The 26,806-nt window shown below is 39.0% G+C and overlaps 1 protein-coding gene across 2 annotated transcripts; it reads left to right on the forward strand.

The window, feature by feature from the left end:
* LOC114648897 (ceramide-1-phosphate transfer protein-like) lies at positions 1 to 22,711 on the forward strand. 2 transcript variants are annotated; one of them, XM_028798215.2, is made up of 4 exons: positions 1 to 292; positions 10,855 to 10,940; positions 12,303 to 12,478; positions 19,036 to 22,711. In XM_028798215.2, the coding sequence occupies exons 1-4, from the start codon at positions 190 to 192 to the stop codon at positions 19,547 to 19,549; spliced, it is 879 nt and encodes a 292-aa protein (XP_028654048.1). In that variant the 5' UTR covers positions 1 to 189; the 3' UTR covers positions 19,550 to 22,711. The 2 variants fall into 2 exon arrangements, with proteins under 2 accessions (XP_028654048.1, XP_028654049.1); XM_028798216.2 differs by having other exon boundaries at positions 2 to 292; positions 10,858 to 10,940.
* The last annotated feature ends 4,095 nt before the right edge of the window (positions 22,712 to 26,806 follow it).

Genomic DNA, 26,806 nt, shown 5'->3' on the forward strand with positions numbered 1-26,806 from the left:
GAGAAGTGCACTGACTCAGCAGAGACACAATCACTAAGAATTGTGCAAGCTGTGACAAAGTCAGGCAGTGCAGCTCTCTGGAGGCGGTAACATGTAGTTTGGAGATCTAAAGAAAAACAGACACCCCGGCAAGGCAGGCAGGCCATTATGTATGGGTTAATTCACGGCAATGGATATTAAAAACCTGAGATGAAGTTGGCCAGGAGAGGGATGGCATCGCCAAAGTTTTGTAAATTCTTTATGCCTCTGAGCCTGGTGGGGCTGCTCTTCTTTTATCTCAGCATTAGATTACGTAAGTATGGCTCTTTCATTTTTAAAAGTGACTCGTTCAAGGTGCAAGGTCCAGTTAGGCCAGGCCTGGTGCTGTCAGACACTGGGAGAAAAAAAAGAAGAAAAAAAACCGTAAAATTGTTTACTTAATTTTGTTTTCTGTCCACTTCTTGCTTTCTTAATATTTGGATGAATAATGAGAAGGAAATGGCCAATAAAAGTGTAAATGAAGTTGAGGAAAGCATAGTTTTAGACCTGCATGGGCCAGCTTGTTAAAAAAAAGGCCCCTGTCATTTCTTTTGTGTGATTTGTAAGTTTTATTGTAACAATGTAATAGTTTTTGGATGCCGTTACGAATTTCACAAGTCCAACCGGGCTTCTTTGTGTTCAGTTGTGGTCATGTTCATCTTGTCTCTGTACGGTTTCTTGCTGTTCCAAGGGGAGCACCTCACCCTTCATCCTCCACTTCAGTTCTTTGTTCCTCATACTTCAGAGGCAGCACTAACATATTTTAATCATGATGTGCCTTCTGCTACCCCTTGCTATACATTTTGCATTATCCTATAAAACCTTTTTGACTTCTCCAAACCTTATGTCTTGAACCCGATGCTGCTAGTTTAGACTTAGCTCCTTCTGATTCTGTAATGGAAACTGTGGATTCAGAAAATGAATGAAGCAATATCATCTGGAATGGAGGGCCAGAGGGGACAAAGGGCTGTTCACAGTGTGACCAAAAAGAGCTAAAAGGGGAAAAAATAATGAAAAGGAAGTGACCAGTTTCTGTGGTGTGGTAGAAATATAAATACTTATGGTCAGGATACTATAAAAGTACAATGCACACTTAAAGCCATTCTATTTACAAAATGTAATTCAGTTTTAAACATGGAACCAGAGCCCATCTCAGAAGCATTAGGTTCAAGGGATTTTCAAACTGGTAAATGGCCAAATTATTCACAAAGAGGACCTCCACTTAAATTTTGTGCTGTCTATGTCCTAACCAGAATAGTTGAAACAGGAGGCATGTATCCACCATTTCCTGAATACTTCCTTAGAAGGCTGGCGTCCTTCAACATCTGCAATAAGATGCTGCAGATGTTCTATCAGACAGTTGTGGCGAGCACCCTCTTCTACGCGGTGGTGTGCTAGGGAGGCAGCATTAAGAAGAAAGACGCCTCACGCCTGGACAAACTGGTGAGGATGGCAGGCTCTATTGTTGGCATGGAGCTAGACAGTTTGACATCTGTGGCAGAGCGATGGGCGCTCAGCAGGCTCCTATCAATTATGGAAAATCCACTGCAACCACTAAACAGTGTCATCTCCAGACAGAAGAGCAGCTTCAGCGACAGACTGCTGTCACTGTCCTGCTCCACTGACAGATTGAGGAGATCGTTCCTCCCCCAAACTATGTGACTCTTCAATTCCACCCGGGGGGGTAAACATTAACAATATATAAAGTTATTGTCTGTTTTTACCTGCATTATTATCAATCTTTAATTTAATATTGTTTTTTGTATCAGTATGCTGCTGCTGGAGTATGTGAATTTCCCCTTGGGATTAATAAAGTATCTATCTATCTATCTATCTATCTATCTATCTATCTATCTATCTATCTATCTATCTATCTATCTATCTATCTATCTATCTATCTATCTATCTATCTATCTATCTAAAACTCCTACTCAGGGGGTGCCAGTATATGAAATTTTTGCTTTGTCTAAGCTTCATTAATTAAAATACTGAATGTTACTACTGGTGTAACATTTCTTTCACATCTTAGAATTCTACTTTTTTACAGTGTTCCTAATAGTTATAGAATAATTTCTACACTACTCTTGGATTCCCTGTAATCGGTATGTCACACTCTTTACTGTGCTTCTACTGTGTGATCACATGGATAAGTCAAATTAAAAGTCAGTTTTTAATGGAATAATCCACAAACAAATAATATCTTTTATATGCTATTTACCAACTATCGCTTGTAGTGATGACAGAGAAAAATTTTGAATCTCATGGAGACCAAAACTGGACAACAGCAAACAGTATCAAGTGTCTTTGAAAAAATCTCATATTACTCACATTACATAACTCTGGTCAACAAGCATTTCGCTACTGGGAGTCTTTCACCTGTACTTTAATAAATTTCACTTGCTGACTCCAAATCTGAAAACCGTTTTTGTGTAGCATATCCCATTTTTTAGTTATGATTTTCCAGGTCTTGGAAAACTAGGGTGACCGGACAGTAAAGGCAGATACCCATTTTGATAAATACCAGTAATTCCACTAGGGATGCCATTGAGATAAATAAATTTGCCACCTGTTACTAACAGCTGTTAGTTGTTTACCTTGCCATTATTAATTTTATTTAAATGTTATTCATTTTAAATTAGAGGAAAAATATTTGTTACTGATTACCAAGTCTTGTATAACTCCAAAGCATAATGATACAACTGAGACATGATGCTGCAATAGATAGTCGGTTTTAGTGTTTCCTTAATATAACATTACATTTTGGGACATTTCATTCATTAGATTCACCATTACTTTGAAAATTGTCAAGGCAATGGACAGAAACAGTGATGTGTTTCAGCATTTAAGAAATAAATTTGGTCTCGAGAAAAGTGAAGCCAAAATTAAGGAAGGTGTTTTTATTGGTCCTGAAGTCCGTGAACTGATGCTTGACAATGAGTTCAAAAGGAAACTGAAGCCCACTGAATCAGCAGCATGGGAAGCATTCATGCAGGTTGCCCAGAATTTTCTTGGCAGTCACAGAGCAGAGAATTCTGCTGCGCTTGTGGTGAACATGCTGAAAGCATAGCAGCTTATGGGAGCCAGAATGTCTCTGATGAGGCATTTTTTACATTCTCATCTTGACTTTTTTCCACCAAATCTGGGTGATGTCAGATATAATGTAAGATATATTGGCGATGGAAAACCGATATCAGGGAAAATTTACTCTGAGTGTGATGATGGGTGATTACTGTTGGTTCTTGCAAAGAGAGATAGATGTGCAGTACAAGAGCAAAAGCAAGTGCCTCAAACATTTTTGAGCATGATGACCTCCCTTTTATATTGAGGTAATTTGACATTTGTCTCTGCTATCATCTTCTGGTTTGTATTCAAAATAAACACATCAAAACAATTTTGGTGGGACATAGTTCAAACTCTAGATATTGTCTTGATATATTGATGTGTATATAAAAGTGTCAAAACATCAGTGATGAGTATGTCAAAAACCTGATGTGCTAGCTTAATTCCAATTTCATATATGAAATCTATGTAAAAAACTTAAAGAGCTGGACTGAAGTTCCCATTTACAAACAAAACAAGTTTTTGTAGAATATTATAATCTACATCAAGTCATCCAGAAGTATGTACACAATGTCCTAAATACACATAATTTTACAAAGGTATTGTTAAATAAACCACTTCTGGAAAACGGTGTCTTGAACGAAAACAGAATGCACTCATGTCACCAAGCATTTGAATTGAACATTAGGCCTCATCCATTGGTCAGGAGTTACGGCTTATTCATTGGCTAACATTGCACTTCTCATGATAGCGACATTGCAAAATGCACTGAGAGTTGAATACATTTAAAGATTAAAAATTATAGAAAAGTGAGTGAAAACATTATCAAGAAGAGAATGCAGTGCCTTGTGAAAGTATTTCTTTCCATGATGGAAAGAAACTTCAATTTTAGTCTCCTCTGACCAGAGAACCTAATTCTATGTGTTTGGGGAGTCTGCCACATACTGTTGGGCAACCTCCAAACATGTTTTTTTTTCTTTAAGCACTGTCTTTTTTCTGGCCACTCTTCCATGAAGCCCCACTCTGTGGAGTGTATGGCTTAAAGCAGTCCTATGGACAAATAGTTCCATCTCTGCTGTTGATCTTTGCAACTCCTTCTGCATTATCCTTGTTGTCTTTGTTGTATCTCTGATTAATGCCCTCCTTGCTCAGTCTGTGAGTTATGTGGCCTTCTCTTGTCAGGTTTGTTGTGGTGCCACAGTCTTTCCATTTTATTATAATGGATTTAATGGTGCTCCATGGGATATTTAAATAACCCAACACTGATCAACACATCTCCACAGAATTGTCTGTGACCTGTTTGGAGTGTTCCTTGGTCTTCATGTTGGTTTCTTAGTGGTGTTGCAAAGTCAGGGGCCTTTCAGAATAGGTCTGTTTATAAAGGCATCATGTGACAGATCATGTGACACTTTGATTGCACACCGTTGGACCCTAATCAACTAATCATGTGACTTGTGAAGTTAATTGGTTGGACCAGATCTTATTTAGGGGTTTCATAGCAAAGGGAGTGAATATATATGCCTTAAGAACTTTTCAGTTTTTACTTATTTTTATATATATCTATTGTCACAAGAATAGACGAAAGACATCAAAAAGGTTTGGGGCAGCCACCCGTACAGTGCATGCAGAAAGTATTCACAGCGCATCACTTTTTCCACCTTTTGTTATGTTACAGCCTTATTCCAAACTTTTTTCATGTTGTCATTATGGGGTGTTGTGTGAAGAATTCTGAGGAAAAAAATGAATTTAATCCATTTTGGAATAAGGCTGTAACATAACAAAATGTGGAAAAAGTGATGCGTTGTGAATACTTTCCGGATGCACTGTATATTGTGCCCTGGCTGCAAAATGATTAAATAGATTGTGAGATGTTCACAGGTCTGAGTCCAAAACAGAACTGACTTAAGGTTGCAAAAATGTCTGCTTTAAAGGCCACGACCAGAAGTGACATCATCAGTGGGATCAGAACCGGAAGTGACATCATCAGTGTGACCGGAAGTGACGTCATCAATGTGACCGGAAGCGCCATCATCAGTGGGGCCGGAACTGTGCGGGTTTTCCCGTGGATTGTCTGCAGAGGACTGAGAGAGACAGTTAGTGCACCTCGCCACCCCCTGGTCTTACATGGAACTACTATTATTCAGGCTCTTTAGCTTCCTCCCAATCGCATGTGTGTGACACTATATACATATCGCTGATCGCTGACCTTCCTGTTACTCAGCTGGCTGGCTCGTCCATTGTCTTGCACTACCCCAGTTCTACTCTCTCGCTCTCCAGTCTTTTACCGTTCTCCTTTAATATTTTTCCTTCCCATTCCGCCTCTTGTTTCTCCTATTTATTACGGGGACGTGGTGCAGGTGTGGCGATTAGCAGCTCCCAGCTTAAATCACGGATGCCCCCGGGAACCGCTCTGGCCACACTACCACGCCTCACCTCCAACCCCCACAAATGTGCCGATTGTTTATTTAAAACTGGCCTTTTCAATTTGAGCTGTGGACCTGCTATACCACAGTCATTAATTAAGAAAGTTATTAGAATGAAAACCTGTAGCCACTGTGGCCCTCCTGGATTGGAGTTGGGTACCCCTGCCCTATGGCATTGCTCAGTACTGGCACTTTTATTGGTAAGAGTGTATTTATACATTCTTCACCATCTTCAATGAATTTACTATAATATTTTAATTCTTTCTGAGTTGTTGGCCTATTAAGCACTAGTTTGTATATTTTATCAGATCTCAGCATTATGCCAAACAAATATTTAGCCATATCGGATGTTTCTTTCTCTTCTGATTGGTGTTGCAGCAGTATATTTTAGAATAATCAGTTATAGATGTTAGAAAAGTTCTTTCCTCCTTTGTCCTTGTCTATCATTACTTTACTTATTCCTACCTTTTCATTCTTTGTTCTTCAAAAGAAGCCAAATAGAGTTTTTATTTATTTATTTATTTTTTATTTTATTATTCTATTAACATTTCTGACAGAGTGGCAAGAAAACTGATGCTGCATACAACATAATTACCGATTAAATTGCCTGTATTAAAAGAACCTTTCCCTCAACAGTGAGTTTACATCATCAATTTTTATATTTATTTAATCTTCACTTTCATACTCCTTAATGTAAGTGCTTAGCCAGTGTATGAGGTTTGTTATGAACTATATACACTCTTAAAAATAAAGATGCCAGAGTGGTTCATTGCCAGAGCAATGCCAAGTGAAGGAGAAACATGTTTGGTTCACTAGAGTCCAATCCACATGAATGTTTCTGAAACATTCTTTATTTATAGCAGTAGCAGGCTCTATAAATAACTATGAACATCACACTCAACTTCAATCCTTATGAATACAAAATTACCCAACCTACCTAAATAAAAAGATTTTGAAAGAAAAATATCAGTCCTGGTTGGTTGATGTGGGTGGGACTCACACAAAGCACGGTTCTATGGGTCACTTTTATGAGATCTTACATTTGATGTTGTACCGTGTCCCAAAAAAGAAAAATGGGCGGTCAATCAAAATGAGAGCCAAATGGCAAAACAAAAAAGAAAAAAAACATTTTAAAAGAGAGAGATGCACAAAATTATATTTTGGTGAAAACTATATCTGACATTTTCAAAAAATAAATCAAAATGACGATTTGAAGAAGTAATTTGAATCAGTTGTAAATATTGAAATTGAGACTGAAGAGAACAACCTTACAGATAGTCCGGAGTGGGCTGATATCGCTGTTCCAAGTAGGATAGTGCAGTCTGATTCTACTGCATCCTCTAACGCCAACATAAATGTGAGCAATAATATGGAGGACAACGAGCCCATCGCAGGCAATAAGATGCACCAAACAATGACAAACCTGAATGAATGGTCTTTTATTCCATTTGGTGCTAATATCCATCCATCCAGTATCCAACCCACTATATCCCAGCTACAGGGTCACAGGGTTCAGCTGGAGCCAATCCCAGTCAACACAGGGCGCAAAGCAGGAAACAAACCCTGGGCAGGATGCCAGCCCACTGCAGGGCACACACACACACCAAGCATACACTAGGGACAATTTAGGATCGTCAACGCACCTAACCTGCGTGTCTTTGGACTGTGGGAGGAAACCCATACAGACACGGGGAGAACATGCAAACTCCACGCAGGGAAGACCCGGGATGCGAACCTGGGTCTCCTAACTGTGAGGCAGCAGCGCTACCCACTGCGCCACTGTGCCGCCCTGGTGCTAATATGAGAACCTAAAATACTCAGTTTTATATCACCTTTTTACAATAAACGTCCTTTTAAAAATGTTAAAATCAGTTTTCTGCAGATGTGACACTGCACTCATCAATTTGTTTCTTACATTCACTGTAATGCACTAATGAACCAAAAATGAAGGTCAACCTGTCCTGACTTAAAGATTTGAATTTTTTTTCTACTTTAATCCCTCTCCCTGCATGTAGGCCCTCCAACCTGTAGGGAAAACCTGGGGGTTGGTGTCAGAATTGGCACTCCAGCCACCATAAAAAACCTCACATCAGTTCCACTCCATCTGAACTAGTGTGGTGCTGAGGTGTCACCCGTTGCATGGCTGCACTCAGGTCCTAATCTGGGATCCTGAGTTTGTCTGTCATGTGGTGGGGGTGGCAATGCGCTGCATCATTGCGTGCTCTTAACCTCTCCTCTCTCTTTAATCTATCTACCTGATTTATTATTAATATTATTTGTAATATTTATAATGTGTGAAAATATGTATTTGAGTGAGGTGAGGTTAGGGGGTTCAGACCCAGGGGTCCATAGGGGTCTTCAACCAGCATTGGCTGTACAATTGCATAAATTGTTACCCTTTTTTGACCACTGTTGTTGTAATATGCTTGGCAATACCAATTAGCTATTCATATGTTTTATAAAAACCCAGTGTGAACAATAAGGTGCTCAAAGTCAATCCCAGTACCCAGAATAAATGCCAAGGCTGTTTCATTAATTACAATAACACTGGTCAACAAGCATTTCACTACTAGGATTCTTTCACCTGTACTTTAACAAATTTCACTTGCTGACTCCAAATCTGAAAACCGTTTTCGTCTAGCACGTCCCATTTTTTAGTCATGATGTTCCAGGTCTTGGACAGCTAGGCTGACTGGACAGTAAAGGTAATGTGTTTCAGCATTTAAGAAATAAGTTTGGTCTCGAGAAAAGTGAAGCCAAAATTAAGGAAGGTGTTTTTGTTGGCCCTGAAATCCATGAACTGATGCTTGACGATGAGTTCAAAAGGAAACTGAAGCCCACTGAATCAGCACCCTCATTCAGGAAGGTTGTCCAGAATTTTCTTGACAGTCACAGAGCAGAGAATTATACTGAGCTTGTGGAGAACCTGCTGAAAGTATATCAGCTTACAGGAGCCAGAATGTCACTGAAGGCGCATTTTTTACATTCTCATCTCGACTTTTTTCCACCAAATCTAAGCGATGTCAGACATGAGCATGGGGAAAGATTTCATCAAGATATAAAGGTGATGGAAAACTGATATTGGGAAAAATTCACTCCGAGCATGATGGGTGACTACTGTTGGTTCTTGCAAAGATAGACGGATGTGCAGTACAAGCGCAAAATCGAGTGCCTCAGACTTTTTTGGGCACGCTGACCTCACTTTTATTTTGAGGTAAATTGACATAAATATGCTTTAACGTGTCTCTGGTATCATCTTCTGGTTTGTTTTCAGAATAAACACATCAAAACAATTTTGGTGGGACATAGTCCAAACTCCAGATGTCGTGTTGATATATTAGATTGATATTCAAAAGTGTAAAAATGTCGATGTGTATTTCAAAAGCCTGACGTGCTGGCTTAATTCCAATTTCATATATGGAATGAGTGTAAAAAAACTTAATAAAGAGCTGCTCTAAAGTTCCCAGTAGCAAACAAAAAATATTTTTTGTAGACCAGTGTAATGAACAAGGAATGTGAAACACAATGAATGAGTAACGAATCACACAATAAATGCGCAAAGAAGTAAGGATCCTTACTTGCATCCCTTGTCTGTCTGTCTGGCAGGGTACCTTAAACATGTGCCCACCTACAAAACAGCATCAAAATACTCCTCTCACATGCCTTGGATGTCCTTTACTTGAGACCTTGAATGTTGTAATGTGAGTGCTAATGTATGTGCAGAAAATCCTCGCTATCCACAGATTCTTTTCAGGGAGATTCACTTATCCTTCAGTATTAAAGTGTAACCCGTTTCACAATTATCATAGTCTAATTACTGCAGGCTGCTGGATGGGGCTGGGGATGAAAATCACGTTGTTATTTACATGGCCATACATAATAGAAAAAAAATTCCAAGAGACCTTATCACTCATGATCAACAGATGAGATTAATCAATAACAGGTCTAAACTGAAGTGATTGTTTGTCTATAAGGCACCAACATTGTTTAAATATGCCATTGAACCCCATTTATGATGGACACCAGAGCTTGCAATTTTTCCCCACAACTGAGGAATTCCCAATAAATTTGGGTCATAATCTTGCACTGTTTAATGCTGCATTCCATTTGTACTGGGAAGTTGGAATTTCTGAATTCTTAGTTGAAAATTTTAACTTGGATGCCTCTTCAAGTCAGATTTCCTATTCAGAAATTATGGATTCATCTGTCAAGTCTTAGTTTGTCCGATTTGAGGTTATGACGTCAATCCAAAATGTAAATGTAATCTGAGAATATTAGTTAAAGCTGTAGCATTATACTGTTTATTAGCACTTCTGTCTATTTGTTTCTAATTAAATCAGTAATACACACAGTCCTGTCCAGCTTCCATCTATGGACATGTTGCTGTAGTGTTTGGATGCACAAAATACTGCTTAATACAATATTTAAGTGTCCATATTGATTTTCTGAATGTTTCACTGGAACAAGGTCAACTCGGGTGTGACATCTTTCCCAGCTCCAACATCCAACGTCTTAGGTAAATAGAAAACAGCTTAATGTCCCTGTCCTTTGTATACACTGCTCTTTGCTACTACTCAACAGATGGTATAGTGAGGTCCTTGGATCAGCCCCATGCTTTGGCCCCACTACAGTTGCTTGCAGCCTTTGTCAGAACATGGAGACGATGACTGAACCTGACTATAGAGGAAATAAAGTTTCATAGGTGAACCTATGGAAGGATCATTATCGAGCTTCGAGCAAGTAGGGAGCAGGAGTGTCCGACACTGTCTCCCACCAGGTATTCTGGTGGAACCTAACCCCATTTTTTCCATCAGATCAATGCTTCAGTTTCAACGTTTTCAATATCAGCAAGGTTTTTCAGGAACATAACCCCAATGAATAATTAGAATAGACTGTACATTTAATTTTTTTTTTAAATAATATCTCATTATTCTGGTGTCACATTTTTGTGTTGTGTTTTTTGTGTGGCCACAATATTGTTTCTGGTCATTATGCTGCAATAGATCTAATAGTCCCCACTCTTAATTGACAAACTACTTAGGTTTTCATCTCAGAAATGCTTTTATCATATCAGAGGCAATACTACCATCTTTCTTTAAAGTGCAACCATTCATCCATGAATGTAGCATAAGTCTGCAGATGGCAGGAAAAATGTCACTTTAGAAGGAATCTTGAACCATCTCTATAACAACACCTGGCTTGTTCCTACATTTTGAACAGAGTTAGAAACAACCCTTTGGAACTAGCCAGGGCTTTACTAGGCATCCTATACTTTTTATGCTTTAAGGTCAGTTGTCATCTGGTAAGAGTGAATATTTGTCACTAAAAGTGTAATTTTGTCTCTCTCCGGCAGCAGATGACCACCTGAGGGAGTGTAGCATGAATGGAGGACCATGTCTGTGGCATCACAGATCAGTGGAGAGCATTACAAATGACATAGTAAGTGTTACAGACCACAGTTAAAATTCAAATATAGTATCTGAGACATCACAGTCATACATACTTAGTACTGGGTGACCAAAACCTTAAATTTATTCTAGTGATCTGCATTTTTTATAGCACTGATGTGGTGTTTTCCAATATTCTATCTAGTTCATCTTTCTTTCACCCACCAAGGAATTTGTTGTTGTGAATCACTTAAGGTTACTCAGGTGTTTTAGGATCTGAGTCATCTCAGGATGTGTTATTGTGAGTTTGTGCATTAGTGTGGCTTGTGAAAGGCTGGATTCTGCCATGCACCCAATATTAATAGGCCCATAATTGGATTAAGGTTATTCATAAAATTGATGAATGAAATGTTTTACTTGGGCTGATTTGAGTTAAACATTAAACATATTTGAACTAAAAGTTTCTGATTGGATTCATCTCCACAGAAGTACTGCTTACTCCTCTTACTACTCCACTTCTTCAAGCAGCTCCACTCCTGATGACTTGAAGTCAGTGTCTGGATGTTCAAGCAAATGCAGTCCTCTGTGGAGTGAGGAAATGGGAGTGTTAAATGTCTTTGTGTCTTGAGAAAGGTCTAATGAAGCAATAACTATGGACATTGGATCATTGATTCTGATTCATGCTGAAGCAAGTGTAGATATCAGCCTGGGGCTGGCCTTCTCCTTCAATCATGTTGACCAACTATATTGTTGTGTTTTTCTCCACTTCTTATATACTTTACTAACAGAGGATTTCTTCTCCAATACTGAGGCTACTTTGAAGTTAAATGCATAGTGTCTGTTTGTTGTTTAATAACGTCTTATTCTCTGTCCATGTGCTGATATGTTATTATCAACAATGAGATGAACACACCTGGATTTCTGTTTTCATGACTGATGGATCAGTTTCCTTCCTTTGTGGGTGCAGTAGGCCATCAAAGTAGTTTATGTTTCCCTTGCCGCTGTGCCACTACTTTTTTGGTTCTTTTAGCACACTTTTAAAAGCCCTGATGAATTTGGGCAGTGCCTTGATGGCCACCCTATTCAAGTAGCCCTGATTATAAGCTACTTCCTTCTGTGTACTACTTAGTTATATACAGTCATGATAAAGTCATGTGACTCATCCAATTAGTGTTTTGTCCAGTACTGTGGGAGGTGGAATAAACAGAATGAGGAAACTATGTGTTCTCCTCAGAAATTTAGCAATTTGTCAATGAAAAGCTTCAAAAGACCTGCACAAAATTAAATAAGATTATATCATAACAGTTGGTAATGTGTGAGGGCCTCATTATTTCAAGTAAATTAGCACATGAAAATCCATGTTATAGTGTCGAGAGAGGCAATGGTAACATTTTTTTATTTCCTTGCTTGACAGGATGCCATAAATGGAGGCACTCAAAGCCTTGAACACATCACCACAGAGTTCAGCAAGCATTGCAGTGGCCAGGACTTTCAAATTTCTCGGGTCCTTGTCTCTTTTAATTCGGCCGTGACCAAAGAGGAGGAGGTCTTGCTGGAGCAGTACTTAGTGGGCTGGGACGAACTTATCAAGTAAGTAGACCTAGGCCTTTTCAGTGTTGCCAGTGATTAAGTATAGTTTGGCTTCTTTAATTTTTTATGGATTCAAAGCAGGCCTTGCATCAAGAAATGAGAGCAAGGGGCAAACCGGTCTTGGCAGGATAAAGTGTAGGGCAGGAAAATTTAAATGTGGTAAACAGGTGTGGAGCACTGTGATGGACTGGACCCTCAGGGGAGCACACTCTGAGGTACCTTATTTCTACAGTATAAAGACCTGGGTGATGTGCTACTTATGTGACTATGGTGAACAAGTATGAATGTGTCCCCAAACAATAGACATCAGACAAAAATCTGCACAGTAAGACCCCCATGGAGGAGAAAGAATTTTCTGTGTTTATTTGTGCATAAACTGTTTTAATTAGCAATGGATGCTCATTGCTGCTGGGATAGGCCTTGAATTCCTGTGACCCTGACCAGGAACTTTCAGGCTGGTTTGGGTGTGCTGTAAACAAATCATTTTGGAGCAAACTAGATTTGTGGACACTGCTACCAGCTGCCTCCAGTTTCTCAAGGTGTGAACATAAGAACAGAAGGAGAACTTAAGACATTTGACAAAGGAGAGGAGACCATTCAGCCCATCAAGCTCATTGGTTTAGTTAATAGCTAAGTTGTCCCAATATCTCATCTAGACACTTCTTAAAGGTTGTCAAGGTTTCTGCTTCAACTCCATGCCTCAGTAGTTTGCTCTAGATTCCCACAACTCTTTGCACAAAGAAGTACTTCCTGAGTTTAGCCCTATGCACTTCCTTTTGATTTCCACTGGTGTCCTTGAGTATGTGATTCACCATTTAGTTGAAGAGATCTATGCCTTTGAAGATTTTGAAGACCTGAATTAGGTTCCCAAACAGTCTTCTTTGCTCAAGAATAAACTGGTTTAATTCTCTGAATTTGTCATAGTATGATACAAGGGGGCTTCGCCCCCTGCTCGCTTTGCTCGCCTACCCCCAGCATTTTGAACCCGTGCCTGCTGGGCAGCCGTAGTTTCAGACGCGCGTTGTAGGAGCTTGCGTTGTTTTGAACCCGTGCTTGCCCTGCTTCTGCGGTTTGAAACGCGCGTTGTAGGCGTATATCCGTCAGTCGAGCTCGTTCAGTTTGAACCCGTGCCTGCTTTGCCTCCTTAGTTTCAGATGTTGGGTCACGTTCGGCGTTTTGTACGATCCCAAGCAGCACATTATTCCTAACTTCACTCCGCAGTAGTGCCATGCACAATATGGCAGTGATGCCTGCGCCTTCACTACGCAGTAGTGCCACTCACAATATGGCGGCAACGCCTGCGCCTTCCTTATTATGTCGGGTTTTACCACGCTGTTTAGGCGCCTTTGCCTTTCGTACTTTCCCGCACCTTCCAACGCGCGATGTAGGCGCCTGCACCTTCCGGGTCTGCCTCTGCTGTGTGGTGTGGACGTTTAACTGTCGTTTTTTCTGCCTTTATATTCTGTATCTCGCTGTGCATGTGTTTCGTGCCTTGGTTTTTTTGAAGCTGTTGCATTCCAGTTTTCATCATCTATAACCTGCTCTCCATGTGTTTGGCCCCGTTCTTTAACCTCTTTAGTCTCTCCCGTTTTGCTCTGGGACGGGGGGGGGGGGGGGGGGGGGGCTTTGTGTGGCGCCTGCGCACTATGTCTCCTGCGTCCATGGGCAGGTCCCTGCGTCCATATCCAGTTTACCATTCTCGGTTAGTAATATGGATCTCTTTAAGTTCTAGGATATACTTGGTTGCTCTCCTCTGTCCATCTTCAAGTGCTGCTACTCTATGTCTTTCTTGTAGCATGGTGACACAAACTGCACACCATACTCCAGATGCGGTCTCACTAGTGCATTATATAGTCTGAGCATAACATTCCTTAATTTATATTAAACATTTTTTAATGATTAGATTATGAAAATGTTGTGTCAACATAAACCCCTAAATCCTTTTCAGAGGTTGCTTCCTGTAGAACAGTGTCTCCCATCTTGTATTTATAATTGAAATTTCTTTTGCCTACCATTAGCACTTTGCACTTTTCTACATTAAACTGTATTTTCCAAGTGTTCATCTAGAGTCTGAAGATTGTCCCAGTCTTTCTGAATCTTTTCTGCTACTTTTACAGTATCTACCATTCCTCCAATTTTAGTGTCATTTGCAAATTTCACAAGTTTACAAATTATACTGGAATCAATGTCATAAACAGAAATCACAATAAATAATAGTCCACAGACAAATGTCCCAAGTGCCCCGCTGATGACCGCATCCAGCATAGAGCATTCTCCTCTTATTTGTTCTCTTTGTCTCTTTCCGCATAACCAACTTGAGATCCAGGATGGTAGGGTACCTCTGATGCCTACAGTTTAAGGTTTCAGAATCTTTCAAGGCTTTTTGAAAGTCTAAGTAAATTTTATTGTATGCTTTGCTTTTGTCAACTATTACAGTTGCCTTTTCAAAAAATATTAAAAAAATGGAGTGACAGGACTTTCCTCCCATAAACCTATGCTCTCTGTTAATAATTATATTATTTTCATATACTGTAGGTGTGACTAGAGGATCAGATTCTTCATATTCTAAGGTCACCTTAATTATTGGCAAGTGTGATTCTTATTTTGTGTGACCACCAAGACAGCATTGTGGCACAGGAGTAAGAGCTACGTAGAAATAGCCTTGATTTTGTTCCCTATGGATATATTCCACATTTTATTTTCAGACTTGGTCTTATTAATATAATATGTTAATTAATATTTTATGTTTTCCATATTTAATACATGGAATAAGAAAATTCAGAAAATGACCAAATGAATGAATAAAAATTTAATACATAATGTGCCATATTCTAGACTTCATAAATAAAGAATTTCCTGCTTACCATTTCCAAACGTTATCTTTCACATAAACAAAATTAAATACTGTAAATTTACATTACACCATTGCTGAGTGTTAGTAATTGATTCGGAGGCAAGGTGACTATTTGTAGCTCTTAGCTTTTCATCAGAGATGAGGACAGACATTGATTACTCACCACTAATAAGCTACAAACATGTTTTTTTGTTTTGAGTTTTCCGGAAATGGTTTCTGGAATTGATATTTATATCTTATTTAGCGTTATTAAGCAGAACATGGTTAAAATAGTCAATGAAACAAGTCATTTAATCTTTTTTATCTTTAGACTAACCATAATTCCAATATAATTTGCAGGCATAATACAAAGTAAAGAGATGCTCAATCATGTAATTGTGGAATGAGGCGTTAATAAATTTGCAGGGGATTGCCCAAGAAGCCAGTGACAAGATTTAACCCTAAGACCTTTTGATTTTAAGTCCATCTGCTAATTCAATAGGTCACAATACTAGCAGATTAACAGATGAAAACTGATTGATTGAAAGCAGTCATGTTATATGAAATTTAATTCATTCTTCTCCATCCCTAAAAATTGTCATCCTGTTCTGGTCAGTTGAGAGCTTTATACTGTCCGGACCAATCTAACTAAGGAACTAGACAAAGAAAACAAGGAGTTATGTTTAACAATTTGAAGTCTTAAAGATTTCATGTTGTCACTCACAGGCCACAAACTGTTAACCCTTTCCACATTGGAGAGGGACTGCAAATTAGAAGAGTCAGCAAAGCCACAGAACTGAGCACATATCAAATACTGCAATTCTGTCAAATTTCACACTGATTTGTTAAGCCTAGCTGGCTAAAAAGATGGCACTTCAGTTCACTCAAGAATGAGGGGGCTGTCAATAATATCACTGAGACCTCAAATCTGGCACATTGATAATATAATTATGGACAGCACATGTGCTGACATCCCATCCAGGGATTGTTTCTACCTGGGCTCAATACTTGCGATAGGCTCCAGGTTCTCTGAGACCCTGCCAATGATAGATAGATAGATAGATAGATAGATAGATAGATAGATAGATAGATAGATAGATAGATAGATAGATAGATAGATAGATAGATAGATAGATAGATAGATAGATAGATAGATAGATAGATAGATAGATAGATAGATAGATAGATAGATAGATAGATAGATAGATAGATAGATAGATACTTTATTAATCCCAAGGGGAAATTCACATACTCCAGCAGCAGCATACCGATACAAAAAACAATATTAAATTAAAGAGTAATAAAAATGCAGGTAGAAACAGACAATAACTTTGAATAATGTTAACATTTACCCCCCCCCCCCCCCCCCCCCCGGGTGGAATTGAAGAGTCGCATATTTTTATATATGTATATATTTTAATTATAGATGTGAATATACCACATATACTGTAGCACTTTTACCTTGCATTAACATTTATATATGCATTGTACAGAAAATCAATAAATCTGTTAAGGCACATGTTGGAGAAAATCAAAAATACAGCCAGATTACATTTTTTTCTGGAGAGAATGTTAAAGGGGTAATAGGGAAAGGGATAAAGGGAAATATCTCTCTATATACTGTATTTAAAATCCAATGTCTATCTTCCTGTCTGTCTGTATGTCTGTCTGTCTGTCTGCCTTTCACAAGAGAACTACTTAACGGATTCTAGAATTTGCTTGAACATTCCAGTTGATTTCGCGACTTCTCTCGTTTCACTAAGAATCATAGTTCACATGCAGGAGTGATATATTTGCACTAATCCGAGACAGAGGCTGTGGGTTGAGGGAGCGGGAAGCGTGACGTCAGGAGTAGAGAGCCGGGCAGGGCCCTTCTCACTGTCCTGTTTCATTACTATGCTGGTGGAGCTATGGGGGACGGCTCATGGATAATAAAATAAACTTTTGACTGACTTATAATGCCAAAATTTAGTAGCTAGGGTAAGTAAGTAAGTAAGTAAGTAAGTAAGTAAGTAAGTAAGTAAGTAAGTAAGTAAGATAAAAAGTTACAAAGTGCTGTACAATAAAAGGAAGAAAAAAGAAAAAGGTGAAACTAGGCAAGACATAGATATATTAAGATATAGAGTAAAGTAAAAGCTAACAAACAAATTAAGCAAATTCAAATAAAATAAAAATAAAATTGATAACAATTAGACCCTAAGCAAAAGTCTGGCTAAACAAGGAAGTTTTTAACTGTTTTTTAAGAGTCCACAGAGTCAGTAACAGAAAGGTACAGAATGAGATTGCTCCAGACATTTGGTGCATAAGATTGAAAGGGCGGATAGAGCCTTATCTCCCCTTGTTTTATTCTTGTATGTTACCACACTACTTGGTAATTTCTACCTTGTGTCTTTGTTCTTTGTATTAAGAAAAATTTTCTAATATTTGTGTGAAATCTGGACTTAATTGGTTTCCAACGCTGTTTCCGTGTTCTTATTGAAGAATTAATTTAAAAGTAACAGCTGGGATCCACTGTTCTAATTCCTTTCAAAATTTTTAATTATTCAATCTTGTCAGCCTGCGGTGGGTTGGCACCCTGCCCAGGATTGGTTCCCTGCCTTGTGCCCTGTGTTGGCTGGGATTGGCTCCAGCAGACCCCCGTGACCCTGTGTTCGGATTCAGCGGGTTGGAAAATGGATGGATGGAATCTTGTCAGCTATTCTCCTTCACAGTCCTGAAATCAGCCTACTCACTTTCCTCTGAATTTTCTGTAGAATAATTGCTTTTAGATTAATAAAAACAAAAATCAACAGAAATGTATGTTACTGCATAACTAATCCAGAGATGTTTAGAAATTATTGTAGGCAATTACTCAAAAACTTTGAAGGCAGATGTTTTTATTCTTATTGGTTGCATTTCAATAGAGAATGGAGTTTGTGTGAACTGGACAGACGGGCACCAGTGCTGCACCAGTGTGTCGATTTTGATGCAAATTACTGGCCAATGTATTTATCTAACCACTGACAGAATACAACTGTGTTTATGGTACAGGCTTTGGCAGGGAAATTGCACATAAATCTTTTCATTTAAACTAAGGGGCAGGACATTTCATTTGAGGAGACAATGTCCCATTCTTTTCTATTGAAAATGGTTTGTATTTCAAGAAATATAAGAAACCTTGTCACTTTGAGGTCCCAATGTCAACCCATTCCCTTTCAAGTCTATTTCATACAGTTCAGGATCACATGTGCTGGAACCTTAAAGAAGGTAAAAGGAAGGAACCCAGGAAGGAACACAGGAGGAATCCAGCCAGATTGTCCACGAGCCAATCACCAGGCACACTCATTCACACTAGGCCATTTTAGAGTCACCAGTTAACTTAACATGCATGTGTTTGATCAATCTAAACTATTTTCGCATAGATGAAGAGATGAGTTGTGGCCAGTTAGCTGCACTTAAGAAATACAAAGCATCACAAATCACATCATTGTTCATGAACCCATAAGTAGACTTTAGTGATGAGTGAAATGATTAGTGTGAAATTGAATTTGCAGTGAAACTCAGCTCTAGTGGTAATCTGAGAGTCACAGCTGTTGCTAGTCTTCAACTCAGACAGTATACTGGGTCATTTGGGGAGTCATTGGGTTCCCTGCAAAGCCTCTTTAGTCTTTTGAAATATGTCTGGAAGCTGCTGCTGAGACAAGAATAATTTCCTGACTCTAGGACACTTTTCTTTTATTTTCAGGTTCATGGAAGCCCTGGGGACAGTGTTTAGTTTCATCTCTCAAGAAGTCAAAGGAAAGATTGGCATCCTACGGGAGCTGCAGAGCACAGCGAGAGGAAATGAATACTACTCTGTCCGTTCCATGATGGACCATGAGCTGCGGCACAACCTAGTGAACTTTCACAAACAGACCAATTCAGGTTGCCGCACTCTGCTACGGCTCCACCGTGCTCTCAAGTGGCTGGAATTATTCCTACATAAGCTAGGGATGAGCTCAGATGAGAGCAATACATCTGACTTGTGCCAGGAAGCCTATAATGAAGCCCTAGCCCCTTACCACAGTTGGCTTGTACGGCAAGCTGCATCTATGGCTTTCTTGGCGTTGCCTGAGAGGAAGGTCTTTTTTGATATTGTCTGCATTGAACATGAAGGTGAGGCCCAACTGGTCCTAGAGAGGACAGTTCGCTCTATTGTCCGTGTGTACAACATCATGCAGGAGGCCTACCATTCTCGGGGTATGCTAAACCTCCCTTAGAGACTGTCAGAGATTCCAAGAGAAGATAAAGTTAGTCCATCACTCAAAGGTCTCAGAAAAGGCAATGTTTCCCATAACCTTAACTCTCCATAACATCCCAACATTAGCTGACTCAATAAGAACCGAAAAACGACAAAGGAGCCATCATCTCCTCTCTATGGTTAAATCAGTGAGGGCACAGACAAAAGGAACCCCAACGCTTACATTTAGCTGATATTTATCAATTACTGGATGTGCTAACTTGACTACTACATGTTCATGAAACTAACAACCAATATTCAACCCCCTTGCACCTACCAAGAGGCAAAGCCATCCTCTCACTCCTTTATCTCTTTAACATGAGAACAAGTGTGTCTGCCACAAGTCTCTAAAATAGAAAAGAGAAAAAAATTCAAGTATTGGCATTGATAATAAGAATACTGATACACCTCTAATAACAATGTAGAGTCAGCTTCCAACCCCCTTGTGTGTCTAAATATAAAATACAACCCCCCTTCCCCCCCAATTCACTAGAAATAACACAGGCAGCCAGCCTTTGTCCTTTCACATCCCAGAAAATGACATGGAACTAACAGCCACCCCCACACATCCCTAAAAATAACAGCCAACATCCAGCTGTTCACATCCTAAAGGAGTCAAGCCTTTCATACCCATCAAATGTTGAAGACAATTTGGCCCACTGGTGAAGAACTGTAAACCACAAACATGCCAGTTCAAACTCCCACATTGTATTCAATAAACCAGGACTATTTTAACTATTTTTCAAACATAGCCTCTTCTAGTAATGTAGTCTGATAACAGTCCAGCGTCTGTTTTTTCTTTATCCTACTGTTTCCATGTTTGAGTACCCTTTTGGATATTTAGTAAAGGGTTGTAGTTTCTAGCATAGCACTAATAATAACACTATGAACCTATAAACATCTACGTTCCCTGTAAACCTATAGACTTTTGGAGATGCAGTGGTACAGTGGTGGTCCCCTCTTAGTGTGTGGTTTACAGATAGACCTTAAACAAAATTTTATTTTCACATGATTTAGTTTTTGTGAATACAGAACTTCTAGGAAGTACAAGTTATTTCTTTTCCATCGGTCCCAGGCAGACATGCAATATTGCAAATATGCTAAGCTTCTGAGTCATGGCCTTTGCCCCCAGATTCCAGAGGACTTGCACACCACCAACTTGCAGGAGTCCAAACAAGCTGTCATCAAGATAAAATCTGGCTCTGCATTTCTTTTTCTGGAGGACTAAACAGATCTGCAATAATTGAATACCATCCTAAATACTTCTCATTAGTAAAAACATATGTCATCGTCCATGCTGATTCTCTTAAATTATTGACAGGGTTAATCTTTTTTTTCTGAAAATTATGTAGCCAGCTCCAACATCTTCAGCACCAGCACTTCGGGAGGGGGTGTGTGAGGGGGTGTAATGAGACACTCTGTCTGTTCTCAGAACATCAATAATGAGTTCCAAAAAGCAATTTTATCAATTCTCTGCACCACTTGCTCTGTTTTTTGGTTTTCATGACTACCACATGGCCTAAATGAACTTCATTCTAAATTGGACATCTTAAATGTCCATTTTTTTTACAGTGATTGACATGATAAAGGTAAAAGTTGATATCTCATCTTACGTTCCATAGCCATAAAACCATTTCCTAATTTCTCTAAAAGTCATTCTTAATGTTTGCCTATACATTGGCCTTCCTTTTTTCCACTCTGAAGCTTCCACATAGTTGCATTCTTGACTCACCAGTCAAATCTGACACACTGATGTCTATTTCCTACATTGGATGAAGTTCAGGTTCTCATATTACTCATGTGGTGGCAGACAATCTTTGCTGTAAGCAAGGTTGAGGGACTGACCCTTCCACCTCACGCCTTCATTTTAGCATCTGCTGAAACCTTTGCTTTATTGACTCGTCAGTTCAACTCAGTCTGATCAGGAGATCCAAGACAATCTAATTACTACACTGATAACTGTGATTATGGTTGTGTGTTTAATATAAATGAAAAGCTCTACCATGACAATGATGTGAGGTTCATCCCTTCACCTGATGATATAATCTTCCATTAAAGTCAAACCATAACAACCAGACCAATTTTCTAGAGTTCTTGAATGTTCCTTGAGAACAACTTTTGAAGTCATCTAACCGCCATTCTTCATAGCCTCACCAGCCTCATTTCAAATGTGTGTCTGAGGTTGCCACAGCTGTAGCCATCTTGATTAAGCAGCACATTTCAATCTGAAAAGCTCAGACTGTTTCTGGTAAAGAACAAAAATTCACTATCTATGTATTTCTCATAACATTCTCAAATTTAATCCAATTTAGGATCATGGGGTTGGAGCTCAAAGTATACCCTGTCACTGTTGGATGCAAGGCAACCCTGGAAAGGGTGCAGAGTCCATCTTATGACCCACTTACACACACAGACATACTCAGCCACACTGGTCCACACTGCTCCAGTTTGAAATCACTAATTAAACTAGCATACTCATATTTGTGGATATACAGCTTTACTTTACACATCATGAATACAAGAATTATAAAAAGAAAGCAGATTTCCATTTTCCAATGTCTTAAAAAACATTTCACTTGGCTGTACTCTAAAGTTCATTCTAATCAATAATGTAAGAAATGGTTGGAAGAGGTGCCTGTCAGCACATATAGGCACGTCACTCAAGTCCCTGCCTGCTGGTGATTGTGGGGTGGCAGCAAAGTACAATGAGACCTTGTGGGGTGGCAGCAACGTAGGGACTCCAGTTGATATAACACTGTCACCTTGCAGAAAAGTCCTTAAAGCTAAACAAAGGAAGTGTTGAAAGCTCTGAGACCCCATGACTTGGATCAGGTCAAAGCTACCGTGGGGGCTAGTAATCCTTATACATCATTATGGAGGAAGAGATTTAGAATGCTTTATTTTTAATTTGTGTTTGCTTGGGGCTCAATTATGCATGTATATCCTGTGATGAAACAGCAGGCCATCCAGAGTTGGTTTCTCCTTTGCTCCCCAATGCTCCTCTGTACGTTTTAGCTCTTCATAACTCAGAATTACAACAAGCAGGTTCAAAAATGGATGGACTGATAGTTTTAAATGTATGTAGTACAGGAGTACTTTATTTTATTTAAATCCTTATTAAAGATTCATTTTAAACCATTCAGTGCATGACTTCCTTTGTCTTTTAACTTTCTTTCGTTACCTTCAGGTCCACTTTTTTCAGTCCAAGCTTATAAGTTTAAATTGAAATTCTTCTCCTCAGCTGGTGATGCTTTATTTTCTTTCTTTGTCTGGTGCCTGCCCTTTTGATGCCCTGAACTATGGATTCAGCTGTCTGCAAGACAGGTACATTAAAAGATGCCATCTTTCATCTTGTAAGTTTTGATTGTTTTGTAAAATGCTCTGTAAATTTTTTATGTACAGATTTGTTTAATTGGTGGGTGATTTGCTGTAGAAATCATAGTAACAGATCTTTTCAGTGAATGTACTTACCAGCAGAATTTGTATTCCTGCCTTTTTTTAAAAACGTGTCTGTATTCATCAATAATAAGTATTTATCTTTTCTTTTTTATTTTTACTGCTCTACCTGCCCCACATATCTATAAATGTGTTCTCATGACAGTGCAGTGGTTAGCACTGCTGCCTCACAGCTCAAGGAGACTGGTAATTGATGCTGGCCAGTGTGGAGTTACAGGTTCTATGTCAGAGAGTTTTTCTTTCTAGGACAATCAGAGTTAGGTTAACTAGAAACTCCTAAATGGCCTAATGTTAGCGTGAGTGTGCCCTGAGTGAGTCATGTCATGCAGCTCAATGTTCCATTGTTACACAGCCCTTAATAGTAGTAATAATAGCTGTTGTATTGTCACGGCATAGTAAAAGAAAAAAAGGTTAAAGCTTATTTCCATGCTGGAAAAGAAAGAACGTTAATGGCACAATGTTTTGGTTATAGAGCCTTTGTCAGATGTGCAACTGATAAGGAAAGAGCAGGTAACGTATACAGGAGGGAACAAAGCTAGGGAAGAGGAAAGGAGAATGTCAGAGTAGGTGAGAAAAAGTTGCCATTTAAGAAGGTGAAGGATGAAATTAAAAAGTTAGTCGGATTTTAAGACCTGTGAAAACATGTGATTCCAGTCTGAGAATGAGCTTAGCTTCTTGTGTTTTTTTAAGCCCTGCGAAAGAACACAGAGAGCTCAGTGTGGGTATGATGAACAGATGTGAAATGCCCTTTAATACACTTTGTAAGGTCATTGGTTTTAACAGCTTAAACATTCTACCTGAAATGCTCTGTTAACTGTTATCCTGTTTCATCTAGGTAGACGTCTGGACACTTCCTACAAGGAATGCAGTAAATAATAGTTTAAGAGTGGCAAGAGGCCCACTGCTTAATACTGAATTTACTAAAGAGACCAGATACAAGGGTATTGTTCGTGACATACAGTATTTGTAAGTGACACAACTTAAAGTGCCTGGTGGGGAATGTGGCTCTTCTCTTTGAAGTGAGCTGCAAATGAGAAGTTTGTGCAGGTTAGGTGATCAATAGAAGGAGATAAAGAGAGGGTTAGAAAAAAAGGCTCATGTTGAAGCATCAGTCTGAAAAATGGGGGAATCTTGCTTAGGAAAAAAGGCTGTTGTGGAAGAATCAATATGCAAAGTTGTAAAATGTTTTTTGATAACCTTTAGGAGAGATAGACCATCAGGGTGGAAGGGGACGACCAACAGGATTCGGGTTTCATTATTGGGGTACCACTTAAAGTAGATGTTATAAGGTCTACTCCTGGATTGATTAAGGCCTTGTTCACAATATGAGAAGAGGATCCTCTGTTGTTGAAGAAACTCCTCATTTTGAGTGCTTGAGTACAGAAGACAAACTCATGACCACAGAGGAAGTGGAGTCTAAGGAACTGTGAAAGAGGGTTGGAAGGAGCTGTAGAAAAGGTAATTGTGTGAGTCAGTTAACCAATAGACAGATGTTTTAAGTCCTGCAAAGTTGATAGAAGTATTCATATCTAAACATGGTAGAGTAGTGGTGGGAACTTCAACTGTAAATCTGAGAGATGGATGGAAAGTAGTAAAATCATTAATTAATTTCTGTAGCAAGCTTTTGAAGCAACAGGCAACCTCAACACAGTGGCTGACATATCTTTTGTACAAGTCCAGTACAAAGCCTAGGTAGGAAGAACAGAAATGGTCTTCTGCCCTTCTGTCAAAAATATTGACATAGCTAGTTCCCAATGCAATTACACTGATTTGGTGAAAAAAGATGTTAACAAAAGAGAAGCATTGAGGATAAAAACTAATTCTTCCAGTTTGATGAGTGTGCTCAAAGGAGGATCTTGAACTTGGACTGTTTAATGCTAACCTGAGGGCAATGAGACCCTTATTGTGAGAAATGTCAGTGTACAGAGAGGCAATGCCCATGATTAAGTGAAAAGCAAAGAATTTAATGAAATTTGTACTTGCAATTATGTATAAGATGAATTCCTTCCACTAGTGCTTTATTTTTTTATTATCATATTGTAGGTAGGTTTGGGGCAGAATGTTGGTGTGCTGGCTGCCTCACAGATCTGGATTCCAACCCCAGTCTTTTACACTGTATGTTTAGAGTTGTTATGTTATTCCTGTTTCTACTGTATGTTTCTTTCTCTAGGTTTTCACATTGTCTTTCCACAACCCATATACGTAAGGTTTAGGTGGATTGATACTTCAAATTATGTGTGTGCGTAAGTGTGCTCTGCAATGGATGGGCTGGGGTGGTTCCTGCCATGTATGTAATTCTGCCTTGATAAGAATGGTCCCTTTGTCTCTGAACTGGATTAAATGGGTTTGATAGTGAACATGTTCATGGATTGTGTATGCTACTGTAGCCTTGTGTTGTGGTTCCTGACTTTCAACAGATACCATAGGGTGTAAAGGAAAAAAACGAGTTGAGAAAGTGGATGGGTGGATATTTATGATATTGCTATTTACTTGTCCTTACTGACTTTTCTTAAAAACCCAAATCCAATCATTTTTTAAAATGTAACTTACCAATTTAGTCCCCAGCTGTAATGTACTGTTGGTATGCCAGTTGACTCAAGCACACATTTATCAGGGCCAGCCTCCTCTCACAACTCATGTTAACAATAAATGTCTACACTGTAGGTGGAAGCAAGAATCCACTGAAAAAAGTCAACATGAACATAGTGGGAACATCCCACTCAGATAGCAATGCTGACCACTGTAAGGCTATGCTGATCATTACAGAAGGCCAGTAGTAAGATAAAGAATATTCAAATCCAGTCTGCTCCATATGGCCATATTTAAACATATAATTGCTTTGTGGAAGGCCTGTCTAGTTGCCTATTCTCAAAAGCACACACAAAATATTCTTTCAATTTTTAATAGGAGTCTCCCGACAGAGTCTGATTGTGTATTTGTATGTTGGAAGATTATTTAAGAAAAGCTAAGTATAAAAATATTGTTTTGTGATTGATTAGTGTTATTGTTACAGTTATTTTATCACTAGTGTATATTTTATGTGATGCTGTATGCAGAACAATTTTTCCATGGTTGAATTCCAAGCATTATACCTGGGGCCTCATGTATAATGCTGTGCGTAGAATTCACAATAAAACATGGCGTGTGGACAAAAATAGAAATATCTGTAAGCACAAAAAAATCCAGATGCATAAATCTGTGTGTATGCCAAGTTCCACGCACTTCCCCTCTTAAAATCCCAACGAATGTGAAATGTAATGCACATGTACACGCCTACAGCCCCACCCCAACTCCTCCCAGAATAAATATATATAGCCCCTTTTCTTCAGTGCTTTGTTAAAAGACAATGGCAAAAGTACAAGGAAAAAAAGAATTTCAGCAAATGCGAAGTGGAGGCAAGAAAAAACGTACTATTTGTTGGCTTAAGCAGTGGTATAAACAACAAAACAAAATTGATGGAGTCATATAGCATGGCAGAGACACTAGAAAGTTCAAGTTCAGAAAGTCGCACAGTTCCCGAAATAAATAAGAAGTGGTCCGATATCAAAGTCAGTGTGAAAAGCGAGTCGCAACCCACTGTCTGTTTATCCTGTTTCAGACAGTATTACAAAAGCTGACCCCCACGCTCAGGATGAAAATCCATGTGGTGATGGTGCTGCCCCTTCTGCTGCCCAAGGCTCTGTCACTTTTTATGTCAGCGAGCCTGAAGTTTATTTTTCCTAAATGAAACTTGTCCAGTGCCATTGGAATAGCAATGTGTGTGGAGTTGACTGCTCCAATA

Source organism: Erpetoichthys calabaricus, chromosome 3 (genome assembly GCF_900747795.2).
Source record: "Erpetoichthys calabaricus chromosome 3, fErpCal1.3, whole genome shotgun sequence".
Taxonomy (NCBI): Eukaryota; Metazoa; Chordata; class Cladistia; order Polypteriformes; family Polypteridae; genus Erpetoichthys; species Erpetoichthys calabaricus.

What these genes read in the sequence shown, in the direction of transcription:
- LOC114648897 (XM_028798215.2), top strand. Translation starts at nt 190, where the DNA reads ATGAAGTTGGCCAGGAGAGGGATGGCATCGCCAAAGTTTTGTAAATTC. An exon ending in AGAGCATTACAAATGACATA is followed by an intron (nt 10,941 to 12,302) that starts GTAAGTGTTACA and finishes CTTGCTTGACAG; the next exon opens with GATGCCATAAATGGAGGCAC. An exon ending in GGCTGGGACGAACTTATCAA is followed by an intron (nt 12,479 to 19,035) that starts GTAAGTAGACCT and finishes TTTTATTTTCAG; the next exon opens with GTTCATGGAAGCCCTGGGGA.